Raw genomic sequence first — 19,192 nt, 5'->3', positions numbered from 1 at the left:
ATGTGAATGACGTCCTGGATGTATTTGATACCGACCGGCCGTAGTTTGCCCGGTCCGCCTCCTTCAGCTGTGAATCGTAGAGGCTGAGTCTGAGGAAATCCTGGAGACACTGGACTCCTGCCAGAGCTCTGATCTACACACGGACAAAAATACAGCATTAGAAAAGCTCTCCACCCGGCCATCCCTCTCGATCGATACGCTGTTTGAAGAAAGTTTTGAGCCAATCTCACTGTGAGAGGACAGCTGTCCCTTGTGTGAGGAGGCCGGCAGAGGAAGCTTGTGCTCCCCGTTGAGCGCAGTGGAGGGGGATCGCGGCAGAGGAGGGGGAGTGGAGGTCTCCGGGCTGGTGAAAGGGCTGATGGGAGGCTGGTCATACAGAGGCAAAGGCGGCAGGGAAGACGGCAACTTTGAAGACGGAGAAATCTAAAATAAACGAGTGACAGAAGGGCAGAGTTAAAGGGACATCTCCAGAAAGTTCTGCAGGCACTAAATTTATAAGACGATATGTTTATAAAACATACTTAAGTACAAAGTAATTACGGTAGTTGAAGCTCATTCTTGCCTGTCTTGAAATTAACATCGATTTGGAGGGGAAACTTCCGTAGTCATTTTGTTCAATTGCAGAGATTATATCACATGAAGTAATGCAATCAACTGGAGAAATACTCGGTTGGTATCATTTATTAAAAATAACAAAAATTGTTCAATAATCAGCTATTCTTTCATTGACGGAGTTCAGCAAACCACACATTTATAGTTGGCTTTTATCACATCAAAAAGTCTTTTTTCCCCCTAATGTACGAGGACATAAGGAACTGATCTTTGTCTTGCTGAGATGGTGTGGGGTGACTTGAAAGGGGGCTGAACAAAAAACCCCTGAAACATCTCAATAGTGGGGCAATTTTTAGAGATTAACAGAAGAAACCTCTGAGTTAATAAAGGACAAAGAGGTAAGACTAGCTACTAAAAGGTGGGGTATTTATTTCTATTTATTTAAAAAACAGATTATTTTGGTGCTCACCTGTAATTAAATTACATCAGTTTCCAGAGATTAAACATCGATAAGTGAAACTTTCTGGCAGTGTTCTTATTTTCTCCACAGTATATAAGCCATTAACTAAACCACTTCTACATTACCCAACCACTTTACCTCATGTAACACTTAAAAGTAACAAAAACCTCTTATGTTTGGTCTACAGGCTCAAAGGAAGGGAGAGGCTACATCCTTCCTGTTGCCAAACCTCTAATCGGGCAGCGCTTGGTACCACAGATAAGGACATTTTTCTCTTAATTACGAAGCCGGATTTTGATGTACCAGGAACACAACTATTTTGCTTCACTGTTTGTAAACTCTGCCGACAGATTAGCTGGAGAGCAGACAGGAAAGGAGAGCAAGGCGGTGGTGGGGGTGGAGGGGTCCTGGTACAAAGTGGCACAGCAGATACACAGAAAGCCTGATAGCGCTGAATGTGCAGCTCAGGCGTTGATTATCTCTAAAGCTTAACTCCGTCTCTGCTTCCTGCGGTTTCCCACTGAGATTCCTCCATCTGCACACAGACAGGTTAACCTCTGTTATCTGCGAGGCGACTTCCTGTGTGTCGCCGTACCTGTGTGTCATTCAGTGCTCCGCCGCTCGTCTCCCCGTTCTCGGTCAGATCCTCCACCAGCACGGAGGGGAACACCCCCACCCGGCCGTTCAGCTCGCCCTCCCAGAAGCCGTCGTCCGTCTGAGTGTCGCGGTTCAGCAGGCGGATCACGGCGCCCTCGGAGAAGGAGAGCTCCTCGTCCGCCTGGCCTTCGTAATCGTAAAGCGCACGGACGTACGCGGCTGCACACAGACAGAGAGAAAGCGACGGGGACAGGCAGGAAAGCAATCAGTGTCACTCAGAGGGACTAATTATTCTCAGTAAAATACATTTCCTTGTCTGCTTTGCTTCTCATTGTTGTGAAGAAAACTGTACACCCGGCTGGAGAGGCGGAGATAAACGACACAGAGCAGTAAGGATAAAAACGAGATGGGATTTCCTCAGGCGTTGGTTTTAAACATGCAGGTAGAGCCAACACAAGAAGGAAGCAAAGCGTGAGAGACTTCTAGAATAAAACGGGAATTGCATGTAAACAAAGGAGTTTCCATGTTTTTTAGCGGAAGAACACGAGTACTTGGGTTTTGAAACATGTTTCAACAAATACAAATCTGAAAGGTGTGGCCTGCATTTGCATCTTCTTACACCACCCTTTGCTGAAATTGCAGGTGGAAACTCTTTTGGGGCTTGTCTCCTCAAGTTTTGTACTCCTAGAGATGTAGAGATGTATTTACAAAATACATCGTGCTCAGAGGGCATCCCTGAACAGCAACTGCCACAGAGAAACAATTGGATTTAGGCCTGGTCTTTGACTAGGCCATTCTAACATACGAACACGCTTTAATATAAAGCATTCTATTATAGTTATGGACGTATGTTACTGCATTTCTGTTGTCATTTTACATTTTGTTTGTCGTCGTCTAAGCCCTTCTTCCACACCAAAACTTTGCGACTTCTTATGACTTTCTTCTTGCCATTAGAGCATGACTAACAAGACGGGTTGTCTTGTCAGTAGATTCTCATACCTGATAGGTGAATCTGCAGCTCCTCCAGAAGTACCATGGTTCTCTTGCCTGCCTCTCTGATTAATGCTGTCCTTGTCAGCCCTGTCAGTTTAGATCAGAGGTGTTCATTTGTGGCAATGAGACCTCAGCTCAAGAGCGGTACAAACTTGGAGCGGATGCAGATGGACACCTTATGTAATATTTTTTTAGAATGAGATTTTCAAGCACAAATGTGTCTAATTTTAAATGAAAAATGAGAAGTATAAAACATTCACCATGTTTTGTTTCTTTTTTTTTTTAATCTTACTGTGATAGTGAGAACCAGAAACTTCCAGCAGCTTTTTTTTTTATCACGCACTCATTTACTGAAACTGAATACAGTACAAATAAAAATACAATAAATTGCTTTTCTCGTGTTTGTTTCTGGGATTAGGCTAAAAGCATTTTCCTAGACCAACAAAATTGAAAACATTTGGGCCAAAACAGTTATGAAATTGCACAAATTTCTTCAATTCAGCAAACATCTATTGTTTTTATTTTTTTGTTTTCTTTTACTTTATTTCATTAAAATACTGCATGATATTTAATGCATGCTTATTGCCAAGCAAATGAAAAGATAAAAATTCACTTAAAGATATTTTGCGTTTTTCAGTTCTCACTTAAAAGTTCAAAGTAAATCAAAGTATCTTTTCAGTGAATTCCTCTCACTCTCAGGTCACTGAGTGCCTTCAACTTGCTGATTTTGGCCCACAGTGGTTTGGGTACCACAGGTTTAGGTGGATTTTCAGATTATTGCAGGTTTGCAGTTCTGCAATTTCATTTTGAGACGATCAACTGAACCACGCTTTATGGGATATCAAGAGCCCGAGGCATTGTTTTACAGCCTAACTCTACTTTAAACGTTTCCACAACTTTATCGCCGACCTGTCTGCTGTGGTACCTGAACTTCATGATGCTGGAATAGCACTCTAAATTAGTCTGATCTAGGCCATAATTTGCTTAAACAACTTTTTCTTTAAATTAAAAATGTTAATAGGTTTTGCTTATTTATTTATTTATTTTAATTTATAACAAACTGCCAAATCATTTAGTCCAGTTTGTGTTTTCTTCATCTGGATTCCAGAAGAGCAATAAATGGAAAACATACTCGGGAATAAAACAATAAAACACAAAATACTTTAAAGTGATATAAGTGGGACTGACTAACGCCACTGATCTGAAACCTTTAGCTCCCCAGAATACGTACTGTTTGTGTCTCCGTTGATGCAGCCAGAGTGCAGCTCCGGTTCGGTTGAATTAGAGGAGGTGTGTGATCGAGCGTCCAGCGTGGCCAGGGACTGGAGCATGCTCAGCAGGCTGTTGGAAGTCGGGAACTGGAGGTATTTTTCCGGGACGTAGCCCACTTGACCCGTTTTGTTGCGTGCCTGGGAAAGACGAGCAGGATAAGAATCCGTTTAGGGAGGTAGAGCCTGCTTCAGCTCTTCCATGTTACTGAGATGTGTGTGTGTGTGTGAATACCTTGACCCAGTCCTCCATGTCTCCATCCTCAATGACCTCCAACATCTCCTGTTCATCGATGGTTAGCTCATCCGGCTGAGACGCCTGCAGGGAAGACCAAGAATGAGATAAGTATAACGATAAAAGTATAGCAGTCAATAAGTGTCTCTGTGCTGTTTTATACCTTGTAGGAGTAGAGCACTTTGCAGGTTAGCGGGTAGTTGCGCAGGGTTCCCGAGGGACTGGAACTGCTGTCGTCGAAGACCTCCATGTTCTCCTCACACTCCTCTCCCTCTTCACGCTCCAAGTCCACTGTGCCCTTTTTGACACACAAACAAAGGCGCAGCAAGACCGAGTCAGAACCTGGGATAAAGCGAGGAGGAACTTGACGAAAAAGTTTCTCTCGCTGTTGAATAGTTTAAGAAAAATGTGGTGTGCTCTGAATCAAACATCCAGGTGTAAAAACACAAGTTCAATTTAACATGTCACTAAGATGTTTACTTATTCCAGCCTCAGAAACAACGCCATTATGATCCGTCACCATTTATTCCTGATGATATTCTGCTCTGTAGCTTTTAGAAACAGGTGCTGAGCCCAGGCTGTCTGATATGACGCAGCCCCTCCTTGTTTTTGCTCCATGTGTTTCCCAGCCCACATGAATGTCACATGATCCCAGCTAATGGAAAGATCCATCACACACACACAGTGAGCCAGCTTAGGTCAATAACAATAGATTGTGTATGCATGCGTGTGTGTGTGCGTGTTTGCTTTTGGGTGATTGTGTTTAGACATCACATTTCTGTTGACACGGTAAACTGCACCAGTGCAGAACAAAACTCATGTGTGTTTTGTACATGGATTAATCTCCAGCACTGATCTTCTGAACAGAGGAGTTCACGTCCAACCCTCAGGCGTGGTGATCTTAACTTTTCTCTTAAACCAACTGTTAATGATCCTTCTAGGGATAGGTAAACACTGTGATGCCGACATCAAATTGTGTTGACGTTGCATGTCAGCAGGTCAGTGTCGGTATGCGCCCTCAGTATCGGGCAGCACTCAGGGACACACTGTGACTGTATTAGCTAAGGCAGCCAATATAGTGTCTTTCACTGGAAACATTATTATAAAGGCTAAATAACGTTTCAGATCAACATATTGCACACAAACTAAAAAAACAGTTTTAATAACCTTGAACAAAAAAGGACTATGACACAAAAGAAATAAAAGGGAGACAAGAATCTGTGAAGTCTATTTCATGGAAAAAGATTAAGGATTTTATTTATTTGGAGGTAATAATACTGGCTGACAGAAGGAGTTTAAGTAACACTCTCTTTTGAACCAAACCATGTTTGGCTTGATTCCAGCAAGTACATTTTCTTCCTAAAACACAGCATATTAAGTTTCTGTGATTAGGCAAATTTTTTGAACAACTTTACGATAATTGCTTTTTTATCTGATCACTTTTCACAGCAAGCTAGACTCAATGTAAATTTCTTCAGCAAGCATTAAAGTGTTTGACAAGAACATGAGATACTTCACTTTTTATCAAAGAAGCTCTGGCTTTGAAGATCAACCAATCAGGATTTTCCAGTCAAATTCATTTTTCCCCCACATCTGAGCTAGCAATGTAGATCTTTTGCCCCTAGTGGCCTTCCTTCAATAGTGAGGCGGCAGAGAAACGGGTTGTGAGAGAGGGGGAAGCATGAGGTCAATAGGTCAGGACTCAAACTGATGATGGCTGTGTGGAGGACTGAGGCCTCTGTACATGGGTCGTGAGTTTTAACCCCGCGCAACCACCGCGCCATGGTAATACAGATTTTTTTTTTAAGACTCTGCAATAGAGTCTTTGATTTTAAAATATAATCCATAGTAATAATTAAATCACCCCCATCTATTATGTGATGTTATTTCAAATGTGTCACAACATACATGTTGTTGGTTAATGCATTAAGTGCTGCAAATGATTTTTTTAGTGTTGGACACGCCGATCCGATCAGAGCCCATTATAGGAAATCTGGCTGACTGGTGGTTTGGAGACTGACATGCATCGTGCAAGTTCAGATGTAACACACTTGACTGAAGGAGATGATGTTTTTAACTATACTCTAAACATTCAGAGCCAATTTATTCTCCTTGGATGTGGAAGACTTTTTAAACCACTGACAGAAACCACACCATAAAGAAGTGATTTTAGACATGGATATAGATGGAGAAGAGGGGAGGGAAGTTATGGCTGTGATAAAGCATAAACTTGATGTCCTGATGTTATTTATCGAGGACATATTTTGGTGTCAGTATGTTTGTTGTGTTAGATTACTTTTTTCTACTCTGTCAAGTGGATTAAACAAAACAACAAAGACACTAGCAGCTCTGTCTGTGAGACAGATCCAATTCCATCTCTGAGAAAAAAAAAATCAGCATGTATTTCAGTCATAACCGAATAAAAATCACCCAGCAGATCTCAGTGTTCCAAGTGGTGCTGCTGAGAGCAAGACCAATGGCAGCTTTTATTGGCCTTGGAAGTAATAACTATGAAAGTCATGTTGTAATGAAGGCAGTGGCTGCTTGAGAGACTTGTGGGTTTGTGCCAGTCTTTCTCTATTGGCAATAATAAAGATGAGAAAGATCAAGAAGAGGTTAAAGTGACGCCTTCGGTCTCTACGTCTTAGCAGTCAGTTTATGCCTCCCTTTTTCTCTGTGTTTGTGTAGTCACTTCATGTCCTCCTTATAATCAGCAAACCACAGTTTAAAGTCATTAACAAGCATTCCTTTGTTTTCTTCTTTGGGGCCTGCTATAGCAATGCATAGGAGAGAACTGAAATGCCTTGCAAAGCATGCAATGCATTTAAGGCACCTATTATTCTACACCTCAAAATAACTGCCACTTCCTTTCACAGTTAATGCGGCTCGTACTGCTGCGTGCCCCCCTCCTCACAATATACATTTCAAAATGTATGGCCTGATCCCATGAGGGATGCCTTTTGTTGGCATTTTGAGTCACCATGGTAGCGAAAAATGAGCCAAATTTAAAAAAAAAAAAATCTGTTTTGTGTCAGTTACACTGGAAACATAGAATTTTGTCTGGCCTTCTGTGTTTCTCTCACATATGACAGTTTTCAGCTAGGATTAATTACCATAGCAATAGAACACTGAGGAGAGCCAAGATGTAGAGAACTACAGAGATGGCGGAGCAGAATTTTAAAACTACAGAGACGCCACCTTAACAGAACTACTAATAGAGACAAGATGGCAGAAAAGCAAATAAAAAGTAACTTCAATACATCTCATGAAACTTCATGCTCCTAAACGGACAATAACTTTGGGCTGTCAAAATAAGAGCATCACATCTTATGTTTTTTTGACCATAACAATATTTGTTGTTAATCTGTTGCTAAGAGATGAGGGAGTTTCCTGGTAACCAAGTGCCATGAAGTAAACATCTGATTTTTACTTTTGCAAAATTTACCAACTCTAAATTTGTTGTGCCAAAGCAGATCAGCAGTATTTCAAAAGGACTTATGTTTTATAAAAAATAATATTACTTGTTATTAATTTTGTGTTAAGAGGAGCGTTTGTTTCTGGTAACGAACTGCTGTGAAGTATAAAGTCAGATTATAAATCTGACTTTTGTATTGAGTGTCTGTTTTATAATATATTTACCCTCAGTGACGAAAAAGAAAAACATTTTCACTTCTCTGCAAGATTCACCAACTGCAGAATTCTTAGTATAAGTAATATTTCAAAAGAGCAGAAAAAAACTCATGTTTTTTTTAAACAAAAATATTTGTTGTTCTGTTGCTAAGAGATGAGGGCAATTTCTGGTAATCAAGTGCCACGAAGTAAGCACCTGATTTTTACTTTTGCAAAATTTACCAACTCTTAATTTGTTGTGTCTAAGCAGATAAGCAGTATTTCAAAGTAATTTATGTTTTACAAACAATAATATTACTTATTAATTTGGTGTTAAGAGATGAGCATTTTTTTTTCTGGTAACGAACTGCCACGAAGTATAAAATCAGATTTTTACTTTTGTGATGAATGTCTATTTTATAATATATTTACTATCATTGACACAAAAAAACCCCAAAAACCATCTTCTCTTTTCTACAAGATTCACCAACTGCAGAATTCTTAGCATAAGATAAGTAGTATTTCAAAAGAGCATTAGAAATCTTATGTTTTTTGAACAATAATAATATTTGTTAATCTGTTGGTAAGAGATGAGGGCGATTTCTGGTAACCAAGTGCCACGAAGTAAACATCTGATTTTTAGTTTTGCAAAATTATCAACTCTTAATTTGTGTCTAAGCAGATAAGCAGTATTTCAAAAGAACTTATGTTCTACAAACAATAATATTACCTGTTATTAATCTTGTGTTAAGAGAAGAGCGTTTTTTTTTTCTGGTAAACTTCCACGAAGTATAAATCAAATTTTTACTTTGGAGTTAAATGTCTGTTTTATAATATATTTAGCATCAATGACCAAAAAGGAAAACATTTTCACTTTTCTATAAGATTCACCAACTCCAGAATTCTTAGTATAACATAAATAGTATTTCAACAGAGAAGAGGAAATCTTATGTGTTTTGGACAATAACAATATGTTTTATAAACAAAGTTACCTGTTATTAACTTTGTGTTAAGAGAAGAGCATTTTCCTTCTGGTAACGAACTACCACGAAGTATAAATAAGATTTTTACTTTTGTGTTAAATGTCTGTTTTATATTTACCATCAATGACCAAAAAGAAAAAAACATTTTCACTTTTCTGCAAGATTCACCAACTGCAGAATTATGGTGCGTTCACACTACAGCCTGAAGTGACTCAATTCTGACTTTTTGTCAAAAATATATATATATTTTTTTTTGTCGGGCCGTTCACACTGCCACACATATGCGACCTGTATGTGTTCTGCAGTCTGAATGGGCAAACGACCTGAAAGTGTCCCGCATGCGCAGTAGAGGGCGCAAAAGCGTCAGCGTTCTGCCAACCGCCATAAAAAGAAGAAGTGCTCAGTGTTTGCGGAAGTAAACATGGAGGCTAACGGCGGAGCTTAGCTTACATATTTGAAGTTGTTGTCCAACCGGAGCAGCATATTAATAACTTCATCATGGTGGTTGTTTTTCTTCCCACTTGCGTGTATCAGGACGCAGAATAGTGAGATTTGTTGAGTATCAGTGACGTTCAGTTCAGATGAATGCAGCCTGGACGTTAGGTTGCATTTGAATCGGATACGTATCAGATTTGGGTCGCATTCGAAAAGAATCTGACCTGTGCTGTTCAGACTGTCAAGAAAAGATCAGATTCAGGTCGCATTAAGTCAAAAAAAAACAAAAAAAAAAACAGAATTGGGTCACTTCAGGTTGCAGTGTGAACGCAGCCTTAGTATAAGATAAACAGTATTTCAACAAAGAAGAGGAAATCTTATGTTTTTTTTTAAACAATAACAATATTTGTTGCTGATCTGTTGCTAAGAGATGAGCTAGTTTCCTGGTAACCAAGTGCCACGAAGTAAACATACGATTCTTACTTTTGCTAAATTTACCAACTCTAAATTTTTTNGAAGTATAAAGTCAGATTATAAATCTGACTTTTGTGTTAAGTGTCTGTTTTATAATATATTTACCCTCAATGACCAAAAAGGAAAACATTTTCACTTCTCTGCAAGATTCACCAACTGCAGAATTCTTAGCATAAGTAATATTTCAAAAGAGCAGAAAAAAATCTCATGTTTTTTTAAACAAAAATATTTGTTGTCGATCTTGTTGCTAAGAGATGAGGGCGATTTCTGGTAATCAAGTGCCACGAAGTAAACATCTCATTTTTACTTTTGCAAAATTTACCAACTCTTAATTTGTTGTGTCTCAGCAGAAAAGCAGTATTTCAAAGGAACTTATGTTTTACAAACAATAATATTACTTGTTATTAATTTGGTGTTAAGAGATGAGCATTTTTTCTGGTAACGAACTGCCACGAAGTATAAAATCAGATTTTTACTTTTGTGATGAATGTCTATTTTATAATATATTTACTATCATTGACAAAAAAAACCCCCAAAAACATCTTCTCTTCTCTGCAAGATTCACCAACTGCAGAATTCTTAGCATAAGATAAGTAGTATTTCAAAAGAGCGTTAGAAAACTTATGTTTTACAAACAATAATATTACCTGTTATTAATTTTGTGTTAATAGAAAAGCGTTTTTTTTTTTTCTGGTAACGAACTGCCACGAAGTATAAATCAAATTTTTACTTTGGAGTTAAATGTCTGTCTTATAATATATTTATCATCGATGACCAAAAAGGAAAACATTTTCACTTCTCTGCAAGATTCACCAACTGCAGAATTCTTAGCATAAGTAATATTTCAAAAGAGCAGAAAAAATCTCATGTTTTTTTAAACAAAAATATTTGTTGTTGATCTTGTTGCTAAGAGATGAGGGCGATTTCTGGTAATCAAGTGCCACAAAGTAAACACCTCATTTTTACTTTGGCAAAATTTACCAACTCTTAATTTGTTGTGTCTCAGCAGATAAGCAGTATTTCAAAGGAACTTATGTTTTACAAACAATAATATTACCCGTTATTAATTTTGTGTTAAGAGAAGAGCGTTTTTTTTCTGGTAACGAACTGCCACGAAGTATAAAATCAGATTTTTACTTTGGAGTTAAATGTCTGTCTTATAATATATTTATCATCAATGACCAAAAAGGAAAACATTTCCACTTTTCTATAAGATTCACTAACTGCAGAATTCTTAGTATAACATAAATAGTATTTCAACAGAGAAGAGGAAATCTTATGTTTTTTGGACAATAACAATATGTTTTATAAACAATTATAATACCTGTTATTAATTTTGTGTTAAGAGAAGAGCATTTTTCTTCTGGTAACGAACCACAACGAAGTATAAATAAGATATTTACTTTTGTGTTAAATGTCTGTTTTATAATATATTTACCATCAATGACCAAAAAGAAAAAACATTTTCACTTTTCTGCAAGATTCACCAACTGCAGAATTAGGGTGCGTTCACACTACAGCCTGAAGTGACTCAATTCTGACTTTTTGTCAAAAATATATATATATATATTTTTTTTTTGTCGGGCCGTTCACACTGCCACACATATGCAACCTGTATGTGTTCTGCAGTCTGAACGGGCAAACGACCTGAAAGTGTCCAGCATTCGCAGTAGAGGGCGCAAAAGCGTTAGCGTTCTGCCCACCGCCATCAGAAGTGCTCAGTGTTTGCGGAAGTAAACATGGAGGCTAACAGTGGAGCTTAGCTTACATATTTGAAGTTGTTGTCCAACCGGAGCAGCATATTAACAACTTCATCATGGTGGTTGTTTTTCTTCCCACTTGCGCGTATCAGGACGCAGAATAGTGACATTTGTTGAGTATTGGTGACGTTCAGTTCGGATGAATGCGGCCTGGACGTTAGGTCGCATTTGAATCGGATACGTATCGGATATAGTCGCATTTGAAAAGAATCTGACCTGTGCTGTTCAGACTGTCATGAAAAGATCAGATTCAAGTCGCATTAAGTCAAAAAAAAAAAAAAATCGGAATTGGGTCACTTCAGGGTGCAGTGTGAACGCAGCCTTAGTATAAGATAAACAGTATTTCAACAGAGAAGAGGAAATCTTGTTTTTTTTTAACAATAACAATATTTGTTGCTGATCTGTTGCTAAGAGATGAGCTAGTTTCCTGATAACCAAGTGCCACGAAGTAAACATACGATTCTTACTTTTGCTAAATTTACCAACTCTAAATTTTTTATGTCTAAGCAAATAAGCAGTATTTCAAAATAACTTATGTTTTATCAACAATAATATTACTTATTAATTTGGTGTTAAGAAAAGAATGTGTTTTTCTGGTAACGAACTGCCACAAAGTTTAAATCAGATTTTTACTTTTGTAATAAATGTCTGTTTTATAATATATTCACTATAATCGACAAAAAAAAAAAAAACATTTTCTCTTTTCTGCAAAATTCACCATCTGCAGAATTCTTAGGATAAGATAATTAGCATTTCAAAAAAGGAGAGGAATTCTTATGTTTTTTAAACAATATTTGTTGTTGATCTGTTGCTCAGAGATGAGGGCAATTTCTGATAACCAAGTGCCACGAAGTAAACACCTGATTTTTACTTTTGCGAATTTACCAACTCTTAATATATTGTGCCTAAGCAGATAAGCAGTATTAAAAACAAAACAAAAACGTATGTTTTATAAACAATAATATTACTTATTAATTTAGCGTTAAGAGATGAGCGTTTCGTCTGGTAACGAACTGCCATGAAGTATAAAATCAGATTTTTACCTTTGTGATGAATGTCTATTTTATAATATATTTTTACCATCATTGACAAAAAAACCCCCAAAAAACATTTTCTCTTTTCTGCAAAATTAACCATCTGCAGAATTCTTAGAATAAGATAAGTAGCATCTCAAAAGAGCAAAGGAAATCTTATGTTTTTTAAACAATAATATTTGTTGTTGATCTGTTGCTAAGAGATGAGCGCAATTACTGGTAACCAAGTGCCACGATGTAAACATCTGATTTTTACTTTTGCAAATTTACCAACTCTTAATATNCAATGACACGGCGCCCCCCCTAGGGGGCGCGCCCCACAGTTTGGGAACCTCTGGTCTAAGCAGATAAGCAGTATTTCAAAATAACTTATGTTTTATAAACAATAATATTACTTATTAATTTGGTGTTAAGAAAAGAATGTGTTTTTCTGGTAACGAACCGCCACAAAGTTTATATCAGATTTTTACTTTTGTAATAAATGTCTATTTTATAATATATTCACTATAATTGACAAAAAAACAACAAAAAAAACATTTTCTCTTTTCTGCAAAATTCACCATCTGCAGAATTCTGAGGATTAGATAATTAGCATTTCAAAAAAGGAGAGGAAATCTTATGTTTTTTAAACAATATTTGTTGTTGATCTGTTGCTAAGAGATGAGGGCGATTTCTGATAACCAAGTGCCACGAAGTAAACACCTGATTTTTACTTTTGCAAATTTACCAACTCTTAATTTGTTGTGCCTAAGCAGATAAGCAGCATTAAAAACAAACAAACAAAAAAACAAAAACATATGTTTTATAAACAATAATATTACTTATTAACTTCTCGCTAAGAGATGAGCGTTTTGTCTGGTGACGAACTGCCACGAAGTATGAAATCAGATTTTTACCTTTGTGATGAATGTCTATTTCATGATATATTTACTATCATTGACAAAAAAAAAAAAAAACAGAAAACATTTTCTCTTTTCTGCAAAATTCACCAACTGCAGAATTCTTAGAATAAGATAATTAGCATTTCAAAAAAGGACAGGAAATCTTATGTTTTTTAAACATTAAGATTTGTTGTTGATCTGTTGCTAAGAGATGAGGGCGATTTCTGATAACCAAGTGCCATAAAGTATAAATCAAAGTTTTACTTTTGAGTTAAATGTCTGTATTATAATATATTTACCATCAATGACCAAAAGAAAAACATTTTCACTTTTCTGTCAGATTCGCCATCTGCAGAATTCTTAGTATAAGATAAGCAGCATCTCAAAAGAGCAAAGGAAATCTTATGTTTTTTAAACAATATTTGTTGTTGATCTTGTTGCTAAGAGATGAGCGCAATTACTGGTAACCAAGTGCCATGATGTAAACATCTGATTTTTACTTTTGCAAATTTACCAACTCTTAATATGTTGTGTCTAAGCAGATGAGCAGTATTTCAAAAGAACTTATGTGTTAAAAACAATAATATTACTTATTAATTTGGTGTTAAGAAAGGAATGTGTTTTTCTGGTAACGAACTGCCACGAAGTTTAAATCTGATTTTTACTGTTGTGATGAATGTCTTATTTTATAATATACACTGCTCAAAAAAAATAAAGGGAACACTCAAATAACACATCCTAGATCTGAATGAATGAAATATTCTCATTGAATACTTTGTTCTGTACAAAGTTGAATGTGCTGACAACAAAATCACACAAAAATCATCAATGGAAATCAAATTTATTTAACCAATGGAGGCCTGGATTCGGAGCCACACACAAAATTAAAGTGAAATGTTCCCTTTATTTTTTTGAGCAGTATATATTGACAAAAAAAAAAACATTTTGTCTTTTCTGCAAAATTCAAAAACTGCAGAAATCTTGGTATAAGATAAATAGCATCTGAAAAGGGCAAAGGAAATCTTATGTTTTTTAAACAATAATATTTGTTGTTGATCTGTTGCTAAGAGATGAGCACAATTTCTGGTAACCAAGTGCCATGATGTAAACATCTGATTTTTACTTTTGCAAATTTACCAACTCTTAATTTGTTGTGTCTAAGCAGATGAGCAGTATTTCAAAGGAACTTATGTTTTATAAACAATAATATTACTTGTTATTAATTTGGTGTTAAGAAAGGAATGTGTTTTTCTGGTAACGAACTGCCACGAAGTTTAAATCAGATTTTTACTTTTGTGTTGAGTATCTTTTTTTATAATACATTTACCATCAATGACCAAAATAAAAAAAACAAAAAACATTTCCATTTCTCTGCAAGATTCACCAACTGCACAATTCTTAGTATAAGATAAATAGTATTTCAAAAGAGTGGAGGAAATCTTATGTGTTTTGAACAATAACAATATTTGTTGTTGGTCTGTTGCTAAGAGATAAGGGCGATTTCTGGTAACCACGTGCCACAAAGTAAACATCTGATTCTTATTTTTGCAAAATTACCAACTCTTAATTTGTTGTGTCTAAGCAGATAAGCAGTATTTCAAAACAACTTATGTTTTATAAACAATAATGTTACCCGTTATTAATTTTATGTTAAGAGAGGAACGTTTTTTCTTTTTCTGGTAACGAACTGCCACGAAGTATAAATCAGATTTTTACTTTTGTGTTTAATGTCTGTTTTATAATATATTTACCATCAATGACAAAAGAAAAACATCATCTCTTTTCTGGAAGATTCACCAACTGCAGAATTCTTAGTATAAGATAAGTAGCATTTCAAAAGAGTGGAAGAAATCTTATGTTTTTGGAACAATAACAATATTTGTTATTAATCTGTTGCTAAGAGATGAGGGGGATTTCTTGTAACCAAGTGGTCATAGAACTTGATGGGTTGTTGATTGCAGTTAAACACCCTCAACGCACAGCCAGAACTAGAGTGGAGTGTTTTAGAGTAAAGCATCAAAGAGATGTATTAGAACGGCCTAGTCAAAGTTCAAACCTAAAACTGTTCAAAAACAATCTTTAGCACAGCTGTAATATTAGGAAGAAATAGTCGGTCATACCTGAATTGACTTGGATGTCATACAACTTTTCAGTTTTTACTTGTAATGGTAGATATATACACAGCTCTTGGTCTATTATATAAAATCTCCCAAAAATACATCGCGATTTTACAAAATGTGAAATTGTCTAAGAGAATACATCAGCAGGATACTGTTAATCAGACAAATAGCTGTCAGATAACATTTGCGCAGTGTGATACAGCTACATGAAGAAATCTATTTAATAGGAGTATACATGGGGAAATCTATTTAATAGGAGTATACATGGAGAAATCTATTTAATAGGAGTATACATGGAGGTGCTCTGAAACTGTCAGACATTTAGACTGTAAGCCAGTGCAATGTTTAGGGTCAGACCGTATGGATTTTGCAACATATAGTGGCATTATGTTCTCTTGTTTTCCTCACCCCTGCATCCAGTGTCACTTCAGCCTTATCGCTGTGTTGCTACCTTCACCTCACTGCTCCCTCTCTGCATCTCATCACACCACTTCTCTCATTCTTTTTCATGCTTCAGTAATTGTCTCCTCACCGCGCCTCCATTGCAGCGCACAACTCCACCTATTGTCCACACTTCTTTCCATTTATCTCCTGCAAGATTCTTCCCTCCCTCTTGCTGTTTTCTCTGTTCTCCTTACACCCCAATGTCTCACCCTCATTCTCTCCGCTGATAGCTGCAATATCGTGTGAGCAGAATGCCAAATGATTCCCACAGAGCAGGCAGACTACGCTTTAGTCACCTTGACTGACAGACGCAGACTGTCAGTCAAGAATTACTATTAACAGAATTACTATTAAATTACAAATTATTATTAACATCTGTGCAGTCGTAAAGTGGTTGGATCTGCCAAGTCAATCCACTGATTAGACATTTTGGAAATAAACTCCCTGTATTACAACAAGAGGTTCAAACATGCTGATTTGGAGCAACACAGAGTGAGGGAGAAGTGTCTCACCGACAGTGAGGGATCGTGGGTAGTGTAGGTGGCCCAGCGTTCATTTTCCAGCTCCTCCATCACCTACAGCATGCACAGAGAGAGACAAACAGGGACACACATACTCACTGAAAAGATACTTATAAGCACACACACACATACAGCACCCAATATTTCACACTTAATTTAACAACTCGGGCAGTGAGAAGGTGAAGCACAGGCACACAGACATCTTGTGTGTTTTTCTCACCTCCGGGGGGGGAAGAAAAAATCACAAACCTGGTTCATTGCACTCTTCAGCCAAGTATCTACAGCCACTCCAACTTGCCGCAAAAGGTCCAATCGAGCCTCAGCTTTCAACTTTATTGTCTTTGGAGAAAGAAGCGATAAAAAGAGGTAAAACATACTTCAGTTTCTGCTGAATTATTTTCTATTTTGGTAGTGTTCCCCCTGAGTGGAAACTGAGTGAATTAATTTTACACCTCAAAAGTGATACATTTGTCCCATGTTGTGACCTTTATAAGAAATCATTAAAACTTGCCTGTTTCTTTTAATGTGCTGTAAACACTGAGCGCTCTAAATGAGAGGACGTGATAACGCTGGAACAGCCAGCTGGGTAATCGCTGATTTTTCACATGCAGGAGGTTCTTCCATCTTTGATCCTTTCTCCTGAGTTTCGGTTTCTCTCACCTGTTTTTCATCAATTTACTCCTTTGTTTCCAGCTTCTTTCCTCTCCCTCTATTGCTGACAGAGCAGACGGATAGCTGATAGGCTAATAGCACAGGGGACTTAAGTCAGACTCGCTTACTTTAATCAATAGAGACATGCTTCACTGAAGTGCATTGCTTTTTTTCTATTACCAACAATGAACACTAGATAAAAAAGACCATACTTGGCTCACTCTACTAGACCCCAAACATACAAAGTTGATAGGAAAAGTTGAAACATCGTCTCTTACGCGGCCTTAAGAGAGCTATGAGGAGCGCGACATTAGCATAGCTCAATAAAAGCAGCTAGTGGTGGGAGTGATCACTGGTGGGCAGGCAGCTTCAAGTCAGACAATCAGTCTGGCTGAGGAGTGTTAATCGATACAATTATCACTGAAAGAAAGTGGAAAACTAGATGGAACGATAGACCAGGAGAGAGTGGCTGCAGGAGAAAAATACAACTGAAGACAATACATTGTAACAAACAGGGACATCGGGACAGAGGACTGTAAATGTGGGCAGAATTCAGGTGAATTCAAAACCTGAAGGGAAAAGGTCAAATGATATGAATGTGCAGATACACTAGTCTATGAAATGGGAGATTTTTGTCTGTAACAAAGTTAATGTACATAGGCACTGGTCTTTTAAAAAGACAATATAAAAAAATAGCTCTATAACTTCAGATGGAGAGGTGTATAGCCACATGCTTGATCAAAATGACAAAATACAAGTGTCATTCTTTCATGACTGTGCTCATGTCTCTTCCTCCTAACTTACTAATTGTGTCGATACCGGCCTATTGCAACCTCATTATGAGATGAGACTTCCAATCGGTTCCCCAGGAGCACATATTAGTCGGGTTTGAACTGGCAAAAATGGATTTCAGGGCAAGACCTTCCTTAGCATAAATATTTAAACAAGGACAGATTGATTGTTGGGTGCTACAGCAAAAAACTACCATGGAGGCACTTTCTTGGCTCTGTATCTCCTTCTCCTTCTCATCCAACCTGTGTAAACCTAATGATGGAAAGAAGCACCAAATATGTCTACAAATCATCAAAATCCAGTTTTTTTAGACACCATTCAAACCACTCTCAGACAATCCAGCTTTTCTGCCCAAAAGATTGGTCAAATACCCAGCCAGAATTATGACTGAACCTCATTAATTAGCTATGGCTGAGGTGCAAGGTAGAGGCTGCATGCATATATTTAAGCCTATATTTATAATTTTTAGAATCAGGGTTTATACAGGAATCCTAGACTCAAATTTACTACCTTTTACTACCGCTGCAGTTTTTTACTACCAACACAAAATTGAGCAGCAGTCTCTTTTGGGGGAGTGGTGAATTCTAGGGGTGCACTGATTTATCAGCCAGTTGATTTATCAGCACAGATTTCCTTAATTTTGAGAGATCAGTGATCGGTCGATATTTACATTGTGAAGCCAGTCTTATCCCCCAATCTTATCTACCTCAGCAAAGGTCTGAAAATCAGCCACTGTCCTCTTCTGCTCTGCTGTGAGAGGTTTGACTGATAGACTGACTCACAAGTTCATGACTCCATGGTTGCAGTTAACAATAGTGACCCCACTGTTCCCAAAAGCAAGTTTTAGTGACATTCCAGACAAAAAAAAAATTTTTTTAAAAATCGGACAGAACAAAATCGGAATCGGCAGGTCAGGGTTTTTAAAGATTGGTAATCTTTAAAAAGATTTGCTACTTTAAACAAAAGAGAGGGCAGAAGACATGGGGCAAAGGTCAACAAGAAAACAAATTAAACCAATAGTCATCTTTTTGGACTCTGGGAGGAAGCCGGAGAACCTGGAGAGAACCCACCAGTGTATTTGGAGAACATGCAAACCCCATGAACACAGAAGAACCCAGGCAGGAATTCAGATCCAGGCAAACATTTTATTCAAAAAAAAGAAATGTTTTACACACCAACAGAATTTAGAGACCAATTAATTAAACAGTCGTGATTTTAAACTGTGGCAGGAAGCCAGAGTGCCCGGAGAGAAACCTGCAAATAGGAAACCTGTCAAATCTTTTTACCTTTCAATCTCATAATTTAACTGAACACATCAGGACACATGTTCGGTCCCAGTCAGATTTCTCCAGCCTCAAAATGGTCAATAATCATCTCTTCTGT

The 19,192-nt window shown here is 37.3% G+C and overlaps 1 protein-coding gene across 6 annotated transcripts in view; it reads right to left on the bottom strand.

Annotated features, from left to right (window-relative positions):
- Positions 1-19,192, bottom strand: part of fchsd2 (FCH and double SH3 domains 2) — an 88,822-nt gene that overhangs the window by 4,368 nt on the left and 65,262 nt on the right. For 3 of the 6 annotated variants that reach the window (XM_016676936.1, XM_016676937.1, XM_016676939.1), the window contains 9 exons: positions 16,616-16,705; positions 16,358-16,420; positions 4,269-4,403; positions 4,106-4,189; positions 3,834-4,011; positions 2,609-2,689; positions 1,608-1,828; positions 231-423; positions 36-133 (listed from right to left, as the gene is read on the bottom strand). In XM_016676936.1, coding sequence (XP_016532422.1) covers positions 36-133; positions 231-423; positions 1,608-1,828; positions 2,609-2,689; positions 3,834-4,011; positions 4,106-4,189; positions 4,269-4,403; positions 16,358-16,420; positions 16,616-16,705 — 1,143 coding nt within the window. The remainder of the gene's footprint in view (positions 1-35; positions 134-230; positions 424-1,607; positions 1,829-2,608; positions 2,690-3,833; positions 4,012-4,105; positions 4,190-4,268; positions 4,404-16,357; positions 16,421-16,615; positions 16,706-19,192) is intronic. The other 3 variants (XM_016676938.1, XM_007563030.2, XM_007563032.2) reach the window with 1 other exon arrangement.

The sequence above is a fragment of the Poecilia formosa genome, unplaced genomic scaffold (genome assembly GCF_000485575.1).
Source record: "Poecilia formosa unplaced genomic scaffold, Poecilia_formosa-5.1.2 Scaffold144, whole genome shotgun sequence".
Taxonomy (NCBI): Eukaryota; Metazoa; Chordata; class Actinopteri; order Cyprinodontiformes; family Poeciliidae; genus Poecilia; species Poecilia formosa.
The sequence above is the reverse complement of the archived record's forward strand: the minus strand, read 5'-3'. Positions and strand labels throughout refer to the sequence as shown.